Source organism: Odocoileus virginianus, chromosome 28 (genome assembly GCF_023699985.2).
Source record: "Odocoileus virginianus isolate 20LAN1187 ecotype Illinois chromosome 28, Ovbor_1.2, whole genome shotgun sequence".
NCBI classification, from domain to species: domain Eukaryota; kingdom Metazoa; phylum Chordata; class Mammalia; order Artiodactyla; family Cervidae; genus Odocoileus; species Odocoileus virginianus.
Window position 1 is genome coordinate 35,943,244 of NC_069701.1, and position 22,018 is coordinate 35,965,261.

At 42.7% G+C, this 22,018-nt stretch overlaps 2 protein-coding genes across 4 annotated transcripts in view; one reads left to right on the plus strand and one right to left on the minus strand.

Annotated features, from left to right (window-relative positions):
• The window catches only part of ATL3 (atlastin GTPase 3), a 41,787-nt gene extending 27,548 nt beyond the window's left edge, over positions 1-14,239 (minus strand). Inside the window, exons 1-3 of one of the 2 annotated variants that reach the window (XM_070457527.1) lie at positions 13,884-14,239; positions 2,418-2,632; positions 2,136-2,279 (exon numbers count right to left, since the gene is read on the minus strand). In XM_070457527.1, coding sequence (XP_070313628.1) covers positions 2,136-2,279; positions 2,418-2,624 — 351 coding nt within the window. In that variant the 5' untranslated portion in view covers positions 2,625-2,632; positions 13,884-14,239. Of the gene's footprint in view, positions 1-2,135; positions 2,280-2,417; positions 2,633-13,547; positions 13,800-13,883 lie in introns of those variants that run through there. The other variant, XM_070457526.1, reaches the window with a different exon arrangement.
• A 6,195-nt stretch (positions 14,240-20,434) lies between these two features.
• RTN3 (reticulon 3) overlaps positions 20,435-22,018 on the plus strand; it is a 63,500-nt gene continuing 61,916 nt past the window's right edge. The window contains exon 1 of one of the 2 annotated variants that reach the window (XM_020887674.2): positions 20,435-20,751. In XM_020887674.2, coding sequence (XP_020743333.1) covers positions 20,607-20,751 — 145 coding nt within the window. In that variant the 5' untranslated portion in view covers positions 20,435-20,606. The remainder of the gene's footprint in view (positions 20,752-22,018) is intronic. The other variant, XM_020887675.2, reaches the window with a different exon arrangement.

Sequence of the window (22,018 nt, forward strand, 5' to 3'; positions counted from 1 at the left end):
AGATGAGGGACATCCCTGCTGGTCCAGTGGGTAAGACTCCACACTCCCAGTGCAGGGGGCCTGGGTTCAGTCCCTAGTCAGGGAACTAGATACCTCATGTATGCCAAAACTAAGAAGCCCCCATGCCATGAGAAAGATCTTGTGAGCCACAACTAAGACTCAGTACAGTGAAAATAAATAATAAAGAAAAAAATATTTAAAGAAAAAAATACACTATATGGGATTAACAACAGATTTAAAAGATTGGTGAACTAGAAGACTTAGCAACAGAAACTATCCAAAAGGAAGCAAAGAAATAAAATTTTTTAAAATGAACAGAGCATCAGTGAGCTATGGGACAACTTAAACAGCCTGACATACATGTAATAGGAAACCCCAAAGAGGATAAGGGACAAAAAAATATTTGAAGAAGCAACGGCCCCCCAAATGTTTGAATTTTATAAAAATTATAAACCTGCAGACTCAAAAAGCTCAACAAAATTCAAACACAAGAAACATAAAGAGAAGTACACAAAGACGTATCATAATCCAATTGCTAAAAAAAAAATAATAATAATGATAAAGAAAAAAATTTTAAAGCAACCAGACTAAAAAGATACATTAAACACAGAAACAAACAAAAATAAGGATAACAGTAGATTTCTCAGCAGAAACAATGTCAGCAGAAAGGCAGGGGACTGACATCTCTGAAGCACGGAAAGACAAAACTCCCATCCTAGAATTCTATACCTAGCATAAGTATTTTCAAAATAAAGGTGAAATACTTTTCAGACACAGAACAAAAGCTAAAAGAATTCTGCACCGGAAGAGTAGCACTATAAGAACTTTTAAAGGAAGTCCTTCAAGCGGAAGGAAAAATGAACACAAACAGTAGACAGAAATCTGGATGCAAAAAGTGAAGTACGGTTAATGGTAACTGCACGTGTAAGTACATGGCTTTTTTCTTATTATTTAAATATCTTTGAAAGATAACTGACCATTTAAACATAAATAAATACAAGTAAAAACAATGTTATTATAATAAAATATATGACAAAAGCACAAAAGTTGGGAGGGGAGAAATGGAATATCAATTGTATCCTAATAAAGCTGCTAAAAAAAATTAAAGAACGGATAAAACAATATCTAAAGATTCTTCCAGCAAAACTTTCTAACATTCTATTTCAAAAAATCCTCATCCTCCTCCATTCGCTTCCTACCCACCGCCTTGCCCCCACGGCTTATGGGATCTTAATACTCTGACCAGAAATTGAACACGTGCACTCGGCAGTGATCACACAGAGCCCCAACCACTGGACTGCCAGGCAATTCTCTACATTCTCCTTCTTTAAAAAAAAAGTGTAATAATCTCCCTATTTTGCTACACATTTTTTGTATGCATATTTAAGCATTTAAAAAAAAAAGAGGGCTTTCTAATATACTTTTCTCCTGAAACTTCACTAAAACAGAAACAAAATATTTAAAGAAATAATAAGGAAATTCATAAAATAAAACAGAAGCTGTGGAAACAGTGATCAAGAGTCATGCATCAATTCTCTATCTCCCAAAATATTTAATAACTTAACATCAAGGAAAAGGCAGAAACTGACCAACGTGAAGGGAAGATACGAAATCTTAAGCCTTGGAAAGACTCAAAAAATGAGAGGCACAAACAACCATGAAAACATGCTTTAGGGTGAGACTAAAAACAGAAGGAAGGGGTTAAAGTCTGTTTAAGAAATAGTCATAACCCCAAATTCTCTCTTTCCACTTGAGGAGACACATACCTTGCCCCAGCTGACCCTTACAAAGAAATCTGGGGAGAAGGTCTACAACTGAAGCTTATGAGGCTCATGAGATGAGCTGCTGACAGCTGGAGGGGTGGGTGGAGTGAATGATTACAGAAGTAAGAGTGTAAAGTAACTTCTGAACAGTTGAGAGCATTAGCCTCTGGGAAGTGAAAATGAGCAGAAAGAGGACTAGTCATCTCAGAAGCCTTATGTTACCCCTGACCTTTTAAACTACATGCATGCATTATTTTTACATCTTGAACTTATATCATTTTGACAAAAATCATTTTAACTGGATTATCAGACTACACATTACAGTTTTCATTTCACTGTGTTTGTTAGTTTGTAAGTCTTTTTCTTCCTTACCTTCTTTCCACCTGGCTTCTCCACAGTGAAAACCTCACTCCAGATCTGAATTCCGGTGGTTTCTGGGTCAGAGCCCCCTCGCCATGAAAACCCTGTCAACGGTTCTTCTGGGTCACCCAACCAGTTTGAATGGCCACCTTCCTTCTATAGGAGAAATAAGAAATTTCCATTAAAACTTATTCAAGTAACTTTACTCATCAAGGATAACTCATGAGGTGAGTTTGCTCTTTTGGACACAAAAGTCTCCACTTGCTAATTTGAAATGAAATAATTCTACCTTACCTGGAAATATAAGTATCGTAGCATGAAGTCCAGCAAGAAGGACTTGCCCTTTCGGAAGGCACCAGCCACCGACACCACCACCACATCAAGCTCTCGGATGTGGTCCTGTAAGAGGATGCTGGCCAAAGCTTTCTCTTCTAGCTCAAAGGAATGTTGGTCTTTCTGAACCAAAACAACCTGCACTGGACCAGGCTTTCCGCTCTCCATAGCATCACCTATGTTGTTACAGAGATTTAAAAAAAAGTTTCAAATATATGTATTTTTAGCATGGAAGAGTAAAAACTTTTTAAACAGAGCACAAAAGCACCCAATCATAAAAGAAAAAAAAAGATTAATTAGACAATTAAAATTAAGAATTTTGTTCATTAAAAAACACCATTAAAGGAGTAAAAATGCAAGTTACAGGCTAAAAGAAAATATTTTAACACCTAAATCCAAAGGACTCATATCCAGAATCATTATAGAAATCCCAAAGAAAAATACAACTATTCCACCTTTAAAATGAGTAATAAGCAAAAGATTATGAACAGGCATTTCATTTAAAAAGGATATCCAAACGGTCAATAAGCATATGAAAAGGATCTATACCATTATTTAACAAGGAAATGTAAATCAAAACCATAAGGAGATACCACCGCTTGCCCATTAGAATGGTACAACTGTAATTCTCATACACTCTGATGGGAATGGAACCACTCTGAAAAACTGTTAGGCAGTATCTACTAAAACTAAACGTAACTATGACCCAGCCAATTCCACTCCTAGGTATATACCTAAGAGAAATAAATGTGTATATCCATCAAAAAACATATACACAAGAATGTTCACACCAGCTTCATTCAAAATGGTCCAAAACTGAAAATAAACCAAAAGTCCACCAAGAGTAGAAAGAGCACCTGCCAAAGCCAAGCCTTTCACATACATCATTTTACTTAATCCTTAGAACTCTACGAGGTAAATAATACCACTTCATTTTAAAAATAAAGAAACCAAGGCCTACAAAAGTTAAGTAACAGGTCCCAATGGGTCCTAGAGAAAACTTGAAAACATCTGTAGGTGACTATGCTTTGCAGATCACTCTTAAAAACCTAGTCAAGGTTTTAGAGGCAAGCAATTCTTTAGATCAAAATTAACACTAACTCGTAGTTTCTCTTCTAGAGTTAAAAACACAAAGATATTCTTTGAAATTCAGAGCCACTTAGCTATGTGGATTTACGGAAAGTTTACAAAAAAAAAAAAAACAAAGCAGCAGTGGAGCCTATGAAATGAGGCAAAGCACTACTTCCTGTTCTAAAGGAGACCTTCTTAGGTAGTTAAAAGGACGCTGTTGTTGTTGTTTAGTTGCTAAGTCACGTCCGATTCTTTGTGACCCCATGGACTAGACCGCCAGGCTCCTTTATCCATGGAATTCTCCAGGTAAGAATACTGAAGTGGCTTGCCATTTCCTTCTCTAGGAGATCTTCCCGACCCAGGGATCAAACCCATGTTTCCTGCATTAGCAAGCAGATTCTAATAACTGGGTATTTAATGAATTGTATTAGGAAATTATGAATGAGTATTAGGAAATTATGAATGAGTATTAGGAAACAAAACCATGTTTTAGTGGATTATTGCTTAGAAGGAGGCTAAGTTAAAAAAAAAACTAATGAATTTAAAGTAAATTGAAGGACAAATATTAAGTTGAGCATAGTAGAGGTAGGTAGATATGGCCAAAATCATACATATGGTCCCAGAAACCCTTTCATCTGGGAATCACTGAAGGCTGAATGATCATAGCAGGCAAAGTAGACAAAACAGCCTGACTGCCAGACTCTACCCTTGAAGTATGCACTGCTGCCCATTTTTTAAACTTACTGTATCAGAGAGCAACAAAAGGCCTACCACTTTTTACTTTTTTTGCAAACTACTGGAAAACATCCTATAACTATAGATTAAATGTCATGCTGGCATTATAATACACAGATACTAACACTTTTCTTTCCCATTATTTCCCATTACAAAAAGGAAACATTTTTGTGAATAATCTCTTGGAGTTCTTATTGACATAACAGCAGGTGAATCTGGGGCCTGAAAAGAACAAACGAGAACAATTTATTCACACCTTATGGATAAGGCACAGGGTTAAGTGCTGTGCAATAGTCAAAGCAGTACCAAGGTCCCTGAGATGGCTGGTTGCTCCCCCAACATCCATTTTTCTCCTGCTGCTATGGTAATATTTTTAGCTGGGCACATAAATGCTCAGAAGAAACACATTCCCAAACCAACCCTGTATGCAGGGTATCACTATGTTCTAAGTTCTAACTGGAAATGACGCAGCAACTTTCAGATCATGCATCTTCCCCCTTCTTGCTGGTTAGATGCGAAAGTAGGAGCAAGTCACCCTGCACCAGGCATGTGAGGGTAACACCTCAACAAGAGAGGTAGGGCTGAGGACTTAGTGTCACAGAACTGCCACTGCTGGCTCACTTTCACATGAAAGGAAAATGTCTACCTTATTTAAATCACTTATTTGGAGGGTCTATGAGATACCGCCAAACCGAGTAACCAATACAATAGTCCCCCAGGACTTCACAATTAACTTCATGGTACTGGTTCTTTCATCTGTTTCACCATTAAAGTTTACTGAGCAATGTGAATTTCCTACAGAAAGCAGGCACACAATAAACAACTGTTAAATAAGAATGAATATGTATGTAATATAGTTGAAAGCTACCACCCTAAGGATGCAGGTGGTACTCTCAGGGCAACAGGCATGGAAGATAACGTTACCTGGACTACAAACAAGATAGAAAAATTCCGTGACAAAAATGTATGCAGTTGTACACAATGAACTGCACTTCAAGAAAAGATGAAGACCACTAAGGACAGTATTTTTTTTTTAAAAAAGATAAAACCTTTCCTCATCTCTTCCTCTTTCTGCCTACAGTAAAGTGAAAAGGAAGAGAACCAGGCTATATTTAGTTAAGGGAGTTGGGGAGATCCTGCATTTCTCTCTGATAGTATACTAGGCACACAGGACTTTAAAAGATCTCGGTTTGAGTCCACTTAAGGGAAAAATCATTTTGAACTATACACATTAATAATTCAAACAGAGATGCTCACTTTTCACCATACCATCTTTATCTCTCACTTCCTAAGACAATAAAACTATATATTATTGACCATCCAAGTAAAAATCTTATTTTTAGGTATCATGTAAATGTCCTTTGCTCATTTATCTTTGCATCTCAGATCCCCCCAATCCTGTAAAGCCCTTAATCAAAACCTCAGGGCCCTCTCCTTTGGGTCATGCCAGCTTCCAACAGTTCCTGCCTATCAGGTTGATCATTCAAGTCAACATCTCCAGAGTGTTGCTTTGACTTGTCACCTCATTGCCTAGGGCTGAACACCTTCATAACAGTACCTAAACACACCATGAGAGCAACTATGTAACAAAACGATCAAAAACATTTTCTGGATTGATGGCTCAAAGCTAAAATCTTAATTCTGTAAGTCAAAGCCTTTCACCATTCACCCTACTGCCTTAGTTTCTCTAATTCTTTATTCTCCTCATCCTCCCAGGTAAATTTATACTCCTCCTAGGAGAAAGTTAGGATCCAAGTGATGTTCTAATTTCAAAATTTCAAATATATAGCCTATTCAACTATTTGTTTCCACGGCCTGAAATGTGCCTTCCACTTGACTCCAGCAAACACTTGCTCATCCTTCATCACTCACCTGCACCCTCCATCAGGCCTGACCTCCCATCCAGTCCTCTCAGAGCCCATCACTTTACACTAAAAAGCAATCAAGAGAGTCTGCAGGGCTTGAATCCTTACTCTCTCACCTCCAGAATGCAAGCTCCGTGAGGACAGAAATTTTTGTCTCTCTTGTTCAATGCTATGTCCCCCAAGAACCAGAACAGTGCACACAGAGAGGAGATATCCAGTAAACATATTTGCATAATAAACAAGCAAACTCCACCTCTTAGTTACAAAGTGATTGTGGATGAATATCTATTTGTAGTTCCATTTATTTATAAAACTAACACCATCTCAGAGCAACAGTGTATGACACATACTGTGAGCGTGCTCAGTCACATCCGACTCTTTGCAACGGCACTAACGGTAGCCTGCCAGGCTCCTCTGTCCATGGGATTTCCCAGGCAAGAATACTGGAGTGGGTTGCCATTTCCTTGTCCAGGGGGTCTTTCCAACCCAGGGATCAAAACCAGGTCTCCTGTGGCTCCTGCATTAGCAGGTGAATTCTTTAACACTGAGCCACCTGTGAAGCCCGTCTGACACATGTTATGGACTCAATCAAATGAACCTGTTTTCCTATTTCCACCACTAGTAACTACTACTGGGAGGTTGGGGGGAGGTTGAAGAGGGAGGGGACATGTGTTTACCTATGGCTGATTCATGCTGATGTATGGCAGAAACCAACACAATATTGCAAAGCTATTATCCTTCTATTTAAAATAAATTAATTGAAAAAAAATACTAGTACATACTATTATTCTACTGGGGGTTCCCTTGTGGCTCAGCTGGTAAAGAATCTGCCTGCAATGCCGGAGACCTGGGTTCGATCCCTGGGTTAGGAAGAACCCCCCTGAAGAATGGAAAGACTGCCCACTCCAGTATTCTGGCCTGGAAAATTCCATGGATTATATATAGCCCATGGGGTCGCAAAGAGTCGGACATGACTGAGCGACGTTCACTGATTATTCCACTCATTACAACTTTATATTGTAATGAGCTCCTGGGGAGTAAGGAAACTGTCACATCCAGGCCTAGTATCTACCATAGAATAATAGCTTCCTAGTATTGTGAACACGAAACCTAACAGTACATGTCAAGAATTGTGGTAACCTCCTCCCAGCCTCCTTTCTGTCATCGTCAGCCTCCTTGAATGTCTTCATGCACTCCACTACCCATTCCCTTCTCATCACCTTGCCAGCTGACCTTCCTCTCAGTCTCTCTCTTGAAACCATTCTCCAGTTCATCAGTGACCTCACCTGCCAAATGCAATAATAGGCCTTGATTCTCATTCAACCCTACACCTGTGATAACACAGTGGCCAACGACTTCTAACACTCCTTCAAACCTTTGGACTCAACAACCCTGCCCACTCCTCCTTCCCTTCCAGCCTCTTTATCAACCCCTTTTCAGCCTGTGACGCCCAACAGCGCCCGCTTTAGCCTCATGCGACTCTCGTCCTCTCCCTGACTGAGCTCTACTCGTTCATTTCACCGAAGCTGAGACTCGCTCCGTCGTGTCCGACTCTTTGCGACCCCATGGACCTCTCCAGGCCAGAATACTGGAGTGGGTAGTCTTTCCTCTTTCCCTTCTTCAGGGGATCTTCCCAACCCAGGGATCGAACCCAGGTCTCCTGCATTGCAGGCAGATTCTTTACCAGCTGAGCCACAACGGAAGCCCATTAATTAATTAATTTCACGACACCCTCTATTTTGGTGATGTAACTTCATTAATTTCTAACCTGCACTTGGGTCCAAATGTGCAACTGCCTAAGGCACACCTTCATCTGGATATTGCACCATCAGCCCACTCTCGCAGAATTACATAGAAATAAATGGGTGTAAGAATCAGAGGACAAGTTCCTGTTCCAGTTCTCCCACTAGCAACCTGTGTGATTCTGGGCATGTCCAGCCTTCAGTCTCAACAGTAAATTAAGTCAAGATTAAACCTCTACCATTTTATAACTCTGCATATAGTATCATTAGCCATTTAGTATCATCAAAGTGAATCCTGTCAGCTACTCCACTCTTTCAAATCTCTACCTTTCAGCCTCCGCATCTTTCCTGACTCATAAGCAATGTACCACCAAACCCTATCATTTCTTCCATCTATAACTTCAGCTCCTGGTTTGGCAAAGATTGTTATGCAAGTGAAGGAGTATGTACAGGAGGGAGGCCTTTCCTAACAATCAGGAAAGGCCACACTTCAGGGCCCAGTTTCGTACTAACTCTAACACCATGAGTAAATCATTTCACTTACCTGTGTCTCCGTTTCTTCCTCAAAATCAGGCAGTTAGGTAAAGCCATTTTTCAGCTCTAAAATTCAATGCCTCTTGAAAAACTGAAAATTTCCTGAATTATCTAAATTGGCCAAACTTGTTACGGAACCTATTCATGCTTTAGGTTAAGTTAAATTGTATAGGCCTGGCTAAAGAACAGATCAAAATTCATGATAAAAAAAAAGCAACCTGCACAGAAAGGACTCCACAAAAGACTTGAGGTTTCTTTAAGGGGGAGGGACACCCCATTTGCAGTGAAATTACTTTCATTTCTCAAGAATCGTACTGGAGACCTAACCTCCAGGGATGGTGCTAGAAAAACTTTTACATGGCAACCTTATATGCCTTCTCCCTTAGCAAAGCAATCATTTTCCAAGTTGACAACATTTTCTGAGTAACACTCACTTACATGAACAATTAATATTTGTTTAGTATATGAAGAGTTCATGCTTTATTATGTTCACTTACATGAACAGATGTGACATTTTATACACATACAAAAGATATGCCTGACCAGTCATATCTGTCCTCCATATACACTTTTTTTGGGGGGTGGGGGTGGGGCACACCACAGAACTTGTGGGATCCCAGTTCCCAGACCATCCGTTTACATTTAAGTAAAGTTATAAACCTAAGTTTAGGAAAAACTGAAGTTTAGTGAACTTAAAATCTAATTTCAAAAAAAAAAAGGTGAGTGGTAAAACTACTATACTGCCAATTATTAGTGGTGTAAATAGCTCAAAGTAATACTGTATCAATCATCGTTTCAAAGTATGTAGAAATGTTGAAAATATTTGGATAATGATAAAGGATTCCAATAATTGACATGGAAGTTTTTTCTAAGTACTTTTAAAGCACTGACTTAGCCTCTCCTTTTTAATACACACCTTAATCCAGATTAATCACTAGGTTTAAATGCTTATTTGATTGATGTATAACTGGACTCAACGGACCTGAGTTTGAGCAAACTCCAGGAAATGGTGAAGGACAGAGAAGCCTGGCATGTCGCAGTCTGTGGGGTCGCAAAGAGTCCAACACAACTGAGCGACTGAACAACTTCCCCAAAAGGACAGACAAATAGAATGGCTGGAAAACTAACAAGTGAGATTAATTATTATTGGGGAAAATTTGTACAGACTATGTAAATTACAACACTAATTCTTCCTAGATTTCTGAATTCTTAAAGAACAGAAGAAAACAATGTAGCAGCACAGGCTGAATAAAAGTAGATAAGATTACTGAATTATAAGTGGCCTTTCTGACCCTATGGAAAACACACATTTTAAGAAACAAGTTCTATCAGAAAAAGCATTATGGGGGAAAGAAGTTTAAATGCTCCTCAAATATTTGAAACCAGTGATAAACTCAACGAAACCAGTTATTCAGAAGCAATCACAATTGCTATTTCAGGTAATTCAGACAGAAGTTTGTAGATCAATTGAAGAGTTTAGACCAGGGTTTCTCAACCTCAGAGCCACTGGTATTTGGGTGGATAACTCTTTTTTGTGGGGAACTATCCCACTCACTATAGGATATTTAGCAGCATCTCTCACCTCTTCTCACCAGGTATCAATTGCGCTTTCTCTTGATTGGGAGACCCATACATGTCTCCAGGCATTGCTAAGTGTCCCAACCAGGCAAAACCACCCTGGGTTAAAAACCAGTGGGGCAGAGCAAGTCTCAGTTCTCATTCTTACTGTCCAGAGAGTTCTGAAAAGCAAATCCTAACTATACTTAAAGAAACATTTCACTGAGCAGCGTGCATGACTCAGGGTAAAGTTATGACCTGAGTTTTCCATTCTCCTTTTGAAATAGCACATTTTCTAAAGAGCAAAAGCAACACACCCAAAAACAGAAGCATACCATTTTCATGCCTCTTTCTTGCTGGCAGTCTTTTAAAGTTCCCAGTTCACAGAGAACGCCAAAGAAAACACACCATCAAAATCAAAGATACATGGAAGCTCTCAGCCAACTCTACTACTGGGTGTGGCTCCTTTCTGAGGATGGTGGGAGTGTCTTCTGTCTCAAGGCAGTATATTGGTAGATACACATATATTTCTAAGGTTGTTTCCATGAAAATACTATTTAAACACAACTCAATACAATACTAGGGGAAATTTGCATTCTAATTAACTAAAAGGTTTACGAGGAAGATTATTTTCATCTGTCATAGAAAATTTTTGTATTTTAGCACAGGTAGTGGTTTGGTCACTAAGTCATGTACAACTCTTGCAAGTCCGTGGACTGTAGCCTGCCGGTCTCCTCCGTCCACAGAATTCTCTTGGCAAGAATACTGGAGTGGGTTGCCATTTCCTTCTCCAGGGGATCTTCCCAACCCAGGAATGGAACCCAGGTCTCCTGAACTGCAGGCAGATTCTTTACCTACTGAGCTATGAGGGAAGCCTCCACAGAATGCTTAGCACACAGAATGCTGAACAGAAGCACTTTTTCTTAGTTAATTAAGAATTTTGCAGTGCTTCATGGATTTACGAAAATCAATTATGTCAGAAATGCAGAGACTGAATCTAAAAATGAGAAAAAGTCTTTTTAATAGGAAGAATTCAATAGTCACCTGATTTGACTTTACCCTAAAAATACGAACACCAGCAAAATCAACCTGGCTACCTAAAGGTTTTAATTATCTGTATTCCAGTTGAATAAGACTTTCTTAACTGGCAATATTTGATCTGGATTCCTTATCATTTCAAAACATAAAGAATTAATCTACTTCCCTGCTTTTTCACCAACTATGTCTGTAAAATCTACTTTCTAATTTGTAATATACTTTAGCCTCCCTATGGACTGTAGCCCACCAGGCTCTTCTGTTCATGGGACTTTTCAGGCAAGAATACTGGAGTAGGTTGCCATTTCCTCCTCTAGAGGATCTTCCCAACTCAGCGATGGAAACCCCATCTCCTGTCTCCTGCATTGCAGGTGGATTCTTTACCCGCCAAGCCATTGGGGAAGCTCAGAAGAGTAACAACTCAATACAAAAATATTGACATTACAAATTATACTTCCTATAATGCAATAAATCAATTCAAATTAAGCAACCACCTATAGAGAAATTTGATTATCTATTAATATAAAAATCAAATTACTTGGGTTTTAGGAGCTTTTTCACTAGTGCCTGGCCCCTCGATGAATTAAAGCAGAATCTGTAAGTGAGCTCCAAGCATTGGCAGGTTTTAAAAACCCCAAGTTATTCTAAAGTGCAGCAGAGCTGGGAACCACAGCTCTACAGCAACTAAAAGATTTTTTTTTCCTTTTAACTAAAAGCTTTCCCATCATGTTTCCCCTTGATATTTTTTAGAGAATATGCTCTTAGAATCTCAAAGTCAGGAAAATGTTTTAAAATTCAGACTAACTATAAACTATAGTTGTGTTGTTTAAACAATTTCTCAGTATGAAACACAAGGCCACAGAAACTTTAAAGGCATGCCTAGTCATCAGAGGTAAACTTTAAACCAATTCTCAAACAAGTTCACACGCCCTAGGGTTCTCTAATATTTCAAAGAAATATTAGACTATATGACCAAATTGTGAGTAATGGCTACCACTGAGGAACTGGGGAGGTAGAGAAGACATTTCTTCTTACAAGTCTCCATTATTTCATTTTAAATAATTAGTGTGAGTATATCTTTTATGACTTAGGAATCATAAAAATGAAAAACTCCATGTGCTATGCCTTAGAAAACCAATTCTACAAAAGCCTACTCTAAACAGGGACGCCTGCCCTGCTGCTATCTATGGGGTCACAAAGGATGGGACATGACTGAGCAACTGAACAACAAGCCCGGTGTTGAGTGAAAATTTAAAAAATTATGCTAACACTCGTCATCACATCTCTCCTCTATTACTACTTTTCTTAACTTTATGACTCCAATAAGACAGTAAACAATAGCTAATAAAACAATCTGCTCTGCGAACATAATACCTCATTAGACAGAGATCGTCAGTCAAGCGTTTCCTTAACAGGTGTTAAAGCAGCAACAGAGATTTCCACACTATGAGCTAGTTTCTGTGGGGACTGAAAAAAAAAGCACTCATTTGAAACTCAACACTGCAATGCTGAATACGTGTCTCGGCTTAAAACTATGTAGGTTTTGATTCTCCAAAAGCCAGCCAGAATGTGAAACCACATTTTTGGTCCGTTAGTTCTTTTCTTTCCTTCCCAAAACATTCTACCCAACTTCGTGTTCAAATTTCAGGGCTGGGATTTATTGAAGTCTTCAATGTTCTGTTGTTGCCTTTAGATTTGGCAAAGGAAACGTCTGGCCATTTCAACAGCACACACAGCAAACAAAAATAAAGTCAGGTAAAATGACAGATGAAATCAAAACCCACAAATTTCTGGTGACCATTTGTTTTTATTTAATACTTTCACTATTCTTTATGTCTTCAAGAAAGCAAAAGAACGTATTGTACCACACGTACTAAAAGAACTTCTTAAAAATCAATTTAGGCCACATTCTCTTATCTCCTTTAGGGAGATAAGTGTGGGTTGAAAATCAACCTTCCAAATACTTCTCGTAACTCAAGGTCGTTAGGATAAAAATAAAATTTCCAACTCAAAGACACTTCGCAGCCCTCCACAGCTTTTTGAAAGGTTGAACAATACGGCATCTATAATATTTTCTCAGCTCCCTGAGCCCGTTAACAAGGCCAGAGCCACTCGGCCCAAGAGCGTGCGAAGCGCCCAGGCAGGAAGGGGACCGAAGCCAAGAGCGCCCAGCTCAGCCAGGGCGGGGCCGGCGGGGCGAAGCCTCGGAACGACGCCCCGGGACCACAGACCCTCGGGGCCGTCCTAGGCTGGGAGGGGGAGGCACCATGCGGGCGGCAGCAGCCCCAAGGGGCACTAACCGTCTCCCCCGATAGGAGGGCCCGACCTCCGAAGGTGGCCGAGGAAGGCGCCGCCCGTGCCCTACCGTCCCGACCCCGCGAGCAGCCCCTGGACCCGAATAAGCCGGCCAAGGAACACCAAGGAGGGGCGCGCGGTCCCAATCCCGGGACGAGGAAGGGCGGCGGCACGTGCGTAAGGTCTCCTCGGAGCTACAGCAGCGAGGGCGGTGGAGGTGGCTACGGAGCGGGCTCGGGGGAAATCGGGCGCCTCACCTGCTCCTCCCGATGCAGCCGCTACCGCTCGCTGAGGGGACAACATGGAGCCTCCGCCTCCAACAGAAGCAGCAGGGGCGCAAAAAGGGCAAGACTGGGGCGGGAACGAACCAGGCCCTGGAGGCGGGAAACGGGCGTGGCCTGGGCTCTAACAGAAACGAGGGAGAAGGAGGGGCGCGCGAAGCCGCGAGAAAGCGAGAACTCAGAGGGTTGGCAAGGGTCGACCGAGGCGCAGCGAGCGCCTAGCGGACTGGGGCGGGAAAGCGCACGCGGCAAAATCCCGCCACCGCCCGACGCGTATGCACGTGTGCTGGAGTCCGACACTGTCTGGAATACCTGGGGCTGCGCACTGGGAGCAACCGTCCCTTGGGAATTGTAGCCCCTCAATCTCTGGTTACCGGCCAGCGGTTCCCGTTTGGCGAACTCATCCGGGGCGGGGAGGAAGCGGAAGAGACGGAGCGGGATTGTCGCGGCTCTTCGACGACTGAACTACAACTCCCAGCAGGCCATGCGGGGAGAACCGAGCCAGCCCGTGGTTCCGCCCAGCTCTTAGTCTTGAGGCCAGGCCCAGGTCCGAGGCCTCGGTGGAACCGGCCTCGGACCCCTACCAGCCGCGTTTGAGAGGGTTTCGGTGCTTAACGCCGGCCGGAGCCATAGGTAGGCGGCTCTCTACCCTAAGGACCGAAGGGAGGCGTCAACCACGGGTGACGTGAGCTTCACTGGTTTTTTAAATGATTTTGACTTCACAAGGAGAGGAGGCCGTGACTTCATTATCACCTTTGCAGCTACTCCCGATATTCTTGTCTCTGCCCACGCCTGATGGCGCACCATCGCTACTCTTAACAGCTAACATAAGAACTTCCAGGGAAAGTCCTTCCACTGGCTTTGTTCTTCCTAAGCTATGGCCGTATTTTGTCAACCTCTGGCTTCCTGGAGCTTGTCTTGAAGTTGCTTTGGCAATGACACTCTTACTTAAACTGTATGGTAGATCAATGCAAACACAGTTCTCCAAAAATGCTTTTATTCACACTCACATGTGATTGCAAAACTGGCAGTTGTCACAATTGGAGAATATTGTTATTCTGGATTTGTTGGAGTAGGGACAGTTGTCTTGGGGGTAAGTAGCTGATGAGAGGCTAAAGTGTCTGTTGCCGCCACCACCACCACCTCTTGCATCACCCTTGCTTCATTCACTTGACATTCATTCCACTTTCTTCTGTCTTACCTATTATAACCTACCCAGGACCTCCTTCCAGCCATCTCTAGGCTGTGCGATGCCCTTGATCTGTGTTTCACTCCCGGAGTGATTAGGCCAGCAATAAAGAAGTAAAGATAATTCTACCTAAACTTACCTAAAGAGGTCCTGTTTTGTTTTCTTTTCCTCTGTCCCTTCTGATTCTCTGCAAATTCTCAAGGTTATTTGAATACCTCCTCCAGGCATTATATGTGAGTCTAGATTCAAGCTAAGCTAACTGACCAGCAAGAAACTAATGTGAATATCAGGACAAGTGGTTACTGGGGTTTCACATTGTGTGTGCAGAAAGCAGGACCTACAAGATATTACACAAATCCAAGGGATATGCAGCATGCTCAGAGAAAGGGGCCAGAGACTAAAGACTTGTCACAATTGCAATAAACAATTAAAGAAGTTAAACTGAACATGGTGGTGATGAGCATATAGTGTTAGTTGTTCAGTCACGTCCCACTCTTTGCAACCCCATGGCCTCCTCCATCCAGGAGGCTCCTCGGTCCATGGGATTTTTCAGGCAAAATACCTGAGTGAGTAGCCATTTCTTTTTCCAGTGGATCTTCCCAACCCGGGGATCAAAACTGGGTCTCCTGCATTGCAGGCAGACTCTACCATCTGAGCCACCAGGAAACCCCTGTACTCCCCTTCCCCAACCTTCTCCATAAGACTGCTCAACATCTAACTTCTGTTTTACTTTTCTGTTTGTCTCTTCCCATTAGAACATAAGTTACAAACAGAAATTTTTGTGTTCACTGCCTGTATCTCCAGTGTCCCCAAACAGTGCCAGGCAGGAAGTAGAAACTCAAATACTTACTGAAAGGATGAATAAAGAAAGTACATGTTACACGTAACACTGCCCACTCACTTTTTTGTTCCTTTAATACTAAATACCTAATTTTTGCTTTTGAACAATGTACCCTGTTCTAATTTGTGTTAGTCACTCATTCGTGTCCAGCTCTTTGTGACCCCATGGGCTGTAGCCTGCCAGGCTCCTCTGTCCATAGGATTTGCCAGGCAAGAATACCGGAGTTTTTTGCCGTTTCCTTCTCCACTGTTCTATTTTAAGGATTCCCAATAGAGATACATTGAAACGCACCCTGTCAGGAAGTGACAGCAAATACTGACATTACATCTTGCTCAGTATAACATCATCAAGGTCAATATCAGCACCTCAGCCTTCTGCATATATTGTAGACGTTTTTGGCACTCGGAACAACACAATACAAATTACACGTAGGCTTTAGGATTAGTCGCAACTCAGAAAACAACCCCTGTAAACAAGAAGCCTGTTTTGTTATTATTGTTTCCAGATCAAGTACTCATGGTTATCAAAACCCTGGAGATACAAAATGCTAAATATTGCTAAGACTGATTTGAGCCTGCCTTCAGCCATCTCACTCATGTAGTATGAGCAGAGGCTGAGCTTTCCTTGTGGTTTTCAAGAAGCAGGTGACATATAGATATGTTTGAATGGTCAAGGCCACTGGCTTTGTGGTCAGACTGACCTGGTTCTGAATTCTAGCTCACTAGCTGTACAGTTGGGTGAGTTAGTCTACCTTTTTGAACTCATTTCATCATCATCTGCCAAATGACTTGAATACTCAAGCCACAGAGTTGTCATAGTTAAATGAGATATGTTTGGTAATTATGACTAATGCATGATTAGTGCTCAAAAATTGGTAATTATTATATTCATTCTGGAAAAGCAAAACAAAGTCATAAATATTCAACATACTAGAGTATGTTACAAAGGACAAAAATAGCAAAATTGTTTTCTGCAATAATATCCACTGTGAATCAGGTTCCAAAGCTTTCCAAAAACAGGGTGTTTGTTATGTACCAGGCACAGTGCTAGGCAGTAATGCTGCCACAATACATAAGGCACATTCTTGTCCTCCAGAGACTCACAGCCTTGTGGGGTAAACAGCCAAGTAAATAACCTTCACTCACTGTGTTGGGACACACTTCAGACTCCTCTCCTACCACCTACTCGCAGAATCCACATTTAAGCAACAATCTAGGCACTCGTAAGGGACAGACTGGACAACTGGCATTCCTGGGTGTCATTTAAATACCTTACTTTGCTTGTGTATAAAATGAGGGAATAACTTGGTGTCCTAATTTGTCAAAAGAAAAGTCAATCCTGACTCTTAGGCTGTTATAAGTTGACTATCAGGCCCTCAATATAGTAACAGAATAAAACCTGTAAGTCTATCAGCTGCTTCGTTATTGTTAACTGCAGTCAACAGCACAACTGTCGTAATGCCTCAAAAAGACACTAGAAAAGATCACTAGAATTTGCTGTTAAGGAAAGGAAGCACTATCATTTGTGTTTAAAAGTGTGTGTGTGTGTGTTTGTGTGTGTGTGTGTGTGTGTGTGTGTGCTCAGTCGTGTACTGACTCTGTGACTCCATGGACTGTACCCCCAAAGGTTCCTCTGTCCATGGGATTTTCCAGGCAAGAATACTAGAGTGAGTTGCCATTTCCTTCTCTAGGGGATCTTCCCAACTCAGGCATCAAACCTGCATCTCTTGCGGCTCCTGCATTGGCAGGCAGATTCTTTACCAATACACTACCTGGGAAGCATTAAAAAGGTAGACAAGAATATAAATTTGCTATGTTCACCTTTGCATTTGCCACAAAAAAGCTCCTAACAGCAGTAACCTCTGTGAGTGTAGAGGGGGAGACCAGTGGGTACAGAGAGGTTAGTGATAGATTAAAACTTTATAGTATATATACTTTTGATTATAAACATATATGGCATGTGAATATATTAAATTTTTAATTAATTTTTTTTCCTTAAAAGTCAAGGGAAAAAAAACTGATGATAAAATGACCTAGAAGACGAGGTGGGAAATTAGCTTTGTAAATACCGTCCTATAAAGACAGAACCAAGAATGAAGATTTCCCAGCTCAGTGCCTCAACAGTTAAAATTGCTCAGCAGAACTCCTGAGAAACGTCTGTACTCCAGTGAGCACTAACAATTCCCTCTGAGCCCTTTCCTGCCTGAAAACTTATACTGAATCCTCCTAAGCCTTCATTCTTTAGGGCTGCGTCTACTTCTCCATACTCTGGCCCTGAAACATCTCCATTCGCTCTCCCTTTTGTCCCAATTCAAGCCCTCAGCTCTAGCCAACCTGGGCTAACTCCACCCAAAACATCTCACACTTCTAAGCCTCCAGTCACCACAGAAGGCTGTGTGGTCTTGTGTTGCATTAATGCAGCCTGTGGAAGGGAAGGGCAAGAGGGAATCAAATCTAGGCCAAGTTCTGCTGGACAAGCCAGCACTGAAGTGCATCATGGACTGGGCTGGGAGAAAAGTGTGCTTTTTTTGTGATTGGTCTGCCCGGAAGGAGGTCTTATTGTATACCTGCAAAAAAGCACCCCTTGTATTTGCTTTGCACCATTCTCTCTTGCCTTTAAGGACCTCCTTACCACTCCAAGCTCCTATGTGACTTAATTTCATCATCAAACCTCCCCAAGTCACTATAACTCCATTGTGATTCCGTCTACTCTTAAATTCAAACAATTTACTTGTCATCTAATCATAGTGTTATAGTTTTGTGTTGTTTGGGAGTTGTTTTGGCTGCTATTTAATTTGTATTTTGTTTTAATTTTATGTGAGTATGTTCTAAGCCCCACCTAGCTTGTAATCTCAGGACAAACATATTTTTTGGATCCCTCCAGATTTCCCAGCATTCTGTGTGTCAGACACACAGCAAATGACCAGTAAACATCTGTGCAACAGATCAGGTACATAAATAACATCCCAACCAAGAGTCAGTCTCAGGAAAATGTACTGGTACAGCAGATGGAGCAGGAAGGAAAGGCAGCTTCAGGAACTGGACCGAGCACAAAGAAAAACATATTTATTTGGCTTCATTGGGTCTTAGTTGAGGCACATGAGATTTTTTAGTTGCAGCATGTGGAATCTAGGAACACAGATTCTTAGCCACTGGATCACCAGGGAAGACCCCACACAAAGGCCTCTTGTGTAAAACATTTGAAGGCTCTAAAGAGACCACCAAGACCACATCAAAGTCTCGATTTTTATCTTCTTTTCTCTCTTTCTAGATATGGAAATAGGGTTCCTTTCCAGGCAGGGTCTGCAGATCCTTGCAACTGCTGTCAGAGTTAGGGAGCAGCATCATTCATTTCCTTATCCAGCACCTAATAATATAAATGCTTAAAATTTATGTATTTATCAGAATGGTAGCTAACTGGTTTGATTATCATATTGGCTTGCATTTCTCTCTGTCACCCAAAGGACAAGCTGCTGCAGTATCAACTGATGCTTTAAATGCTAGAGTAAGATATTTGCCACAAAGTTATTTTGGGAAATATTCTTCTGTGCCTTTTTTTAAGAGTGTTTCAATGGCCAGAAGTTTTTTCTTTTTTTTTTCTCCTGTCTCGGCTTTACCTGACCTTAAAATCTGTCAAGGGCGGATGGAGTTCACCGCCTGTTCTAGAAGATTTCCACTGGTCAGATTGCTTTCCGTCTCTGTGGCTGCTTGGCTGACTACCTCCCTCTTCATGAGGTTGCATCTTTACAGGATCTGCTGATTCTGCAATTGCTCTTGGGGGTCACTGATTGCTGCTTTAGCAATAACAAGGCCTATAGTCTTGATTTTTATTACTCCTGGTCTACATTTCCCTTTTTAAAAGAATCATGCACACTGCAAATCATTTGGCCAGTTGTAGGTAGAAGGCCTTGAATTTTGCAAGCCAGTCAGAGAAGCCAAAAAGAGTAAAATCCAGTATAAACGAGATAGTATCTGGTTTCAAATACAGCTTCCACTGAGGACCCCTTTTAGGCGATGAATAAATTCAATTATATGTCTTTTGGGCCACATTCTCAATTTTTAACCCCTAATTTTACCATCCCATAACCAGGCTGTTATCTTCTGGCTCATCTTTCTCATTAGTTTAGCTTTTTTTTTTTTCGTTCAGAATGTGTCTTCTCTGTTATTAGACAGGGAACTGGCAACCTTGGAACCCAAGGTAGACCCCTTTTGGGGAAGAGTAACGAGATAAGAACGCGAAGCAGGTTCTGCGGCTGCATTGCAATGTTATTGGAATAGTTTTTCATTCTGTACAGCCTCTTTCTTCACCTACCAAATGGGAGATTGTACCATCTGTCCCTCGTGGTGATGGGGTATTAGGATATATCCGGGAAAATCCATAAATCACATTGCAGAGTGGACCTACACTGTGGTCGTAACCATCGGAGTCACGAGTAGGAACGCATCAGACAAAAAACATCGGCTCTGTAATTTGTGAGAAAAATATGCTTCACTAATAGAAGCAAAAAGAAATTTCTATCGTTAAAACACATAATCAGCCTAAGCTAAAACAATCACAGAAAAATCCGTGGAGAAACACTAAGGCGCAGGACCCCTCTCAACTTCGGCCGCAGTGGTGGGCGGAGCTTGGTGTTTGACCACGCCCCCTGCGCCAGGTCCCCGGGGGGCACCGCCCACCCCTCCAAGGGCCTTGGCGCTGCGCGAGGCCGGTTTTGCCCCTCCTTCCTTGGAGGAGCGCCGAGGGACAGTTCTTGCGCCTGCGCCCTGCGTCAGTGGGCGCCAGGCGACCGTCTCCGCCCCCGCCCGAGGGCCCTTGTGCGCCTGCGCGGTCGCTCTCCCGCCCTCTCGCGGTGCTCGGCTGAGTCAGTCAGTCCGTCGGAGTCTGTCCTCGGAGTAGGAGAGGCGAGGCGACTTTGGAGAGCCAGCTGCCGGATTATTTCCTCTCCCCTCCCTGTCTCCCGTCCCACATCTCTCTTCATCCCTCTCCCGCCTTTGCTCGCGCAGCCATGGCAGAGCCGTCGGCAGCCACTCAGTCCCCGTCCGTCTCCTCGTCGTCCTCCGGGGCCGAGTCCTCTGCGCTCGGTGGTGGCAGCGGGAGCCCGGGAGCCTGCCCCGCCCTGGGGACGAAGAGCTGCGGCTCCTCCTGTGCGGGTGAGGCGCGCCGGGGGACCCCGACCTCGGGAGGGGGGCCCTAGGGGGTCAGGGAAGGCACAACACCCTCGCGTTCTGGAGGCTTCATCCCCCGGGAAGGAGCGTCTGGAAAATGGGCTAAGGGGGAGGGGGATGACAGGTCTTGCGGGCGGTGAGGAAATAACGGGGTGAGGGGAAAACAGACTGGGGGAGGGGAGATATTCCCGCGGGTGGGCGTTAACGCCGAGACTGGGCAGGTGGGCGGAAGACACCAGTTTGGGGGCGGGTGGCGAATCCGTCCTCTGAACCGTGGTGATTTAGTGGAGGATTAGGGAGACTGAGAGGATCGGGGCAGGTAGGTTGTTGGTAGGAGAAATGCCCTGTTAGGATTTTGAGGGGATGGCGGTGAAAGGGTTGGGTTGCATTGCAGGTTTGCAGACAGGTGTTGCTATAACCAGCCGTTCATGGTTGTCTTCCAGAAAAATGGGGTTGTTTTTTTCGGTTGCCCGTGGGGAGGATGAGGAAGTTTAATGGAAACACTGAAGCCGTTTTCTGTACAGTTTTCATCCGCCTTTAGTTTTTTTGTGGCCAGACTCGGAATGCCCGATTTTTCAGAGGCTCGGAGGTAGAAGGAGGCGTGATGAGAATAGCTCAGGGAAGATTTGGGAGGAAGCTGCTGACGGTCCAAGATGGATCCGCGGCTGCATCTGCAACACAGCCAGCTCTTCACTGGCGCGACGTGGGGGTGGGGGCACGAGGTTAGTAGCTTATATTCTAGAAGAGAATAGATAGAGTCATGCCAAGCAGTCGACATGTTTTAATTCCATGCTTTTTGTTGGCTATTATTGATTGAAGTATAACAAAAGGGGGTGTTTCCCGCAGAAAAGGGGGAGGGGGAGAAAATTCAGACAAAGCAGGGGCTGGTGGAACCCCCTTCTCCTCGCATCTCTATGAAAGACTAGGAGGGAAGCTGCAGGCCGCTTTTAGTTTCCATTGTGTACGCGTCTGCCTGCTGGTGGGAGCTGGCTGGCAAGCTCCCCTAGAGTGGAGATCTGCAGTGCAGATGCCTTCTTGAGGGGGGGAAAAAAAGCACCATGAGCAGGTGGTGGTGGTTCTTAAAGGAACTCAGTCTTTAAGAAAAGCTTTTTGTCGAAGGACCATAAGCTCGGGGGAGTACAGATAATTTTGCTGTTTATTTAGCTACCTTAGAGAATTTTGAGACGTTTTAAAATGCTTCATTGTCTATTTTGCGAGAATCTTGGGTTGATTTTCTAAAGAACAAAATTTA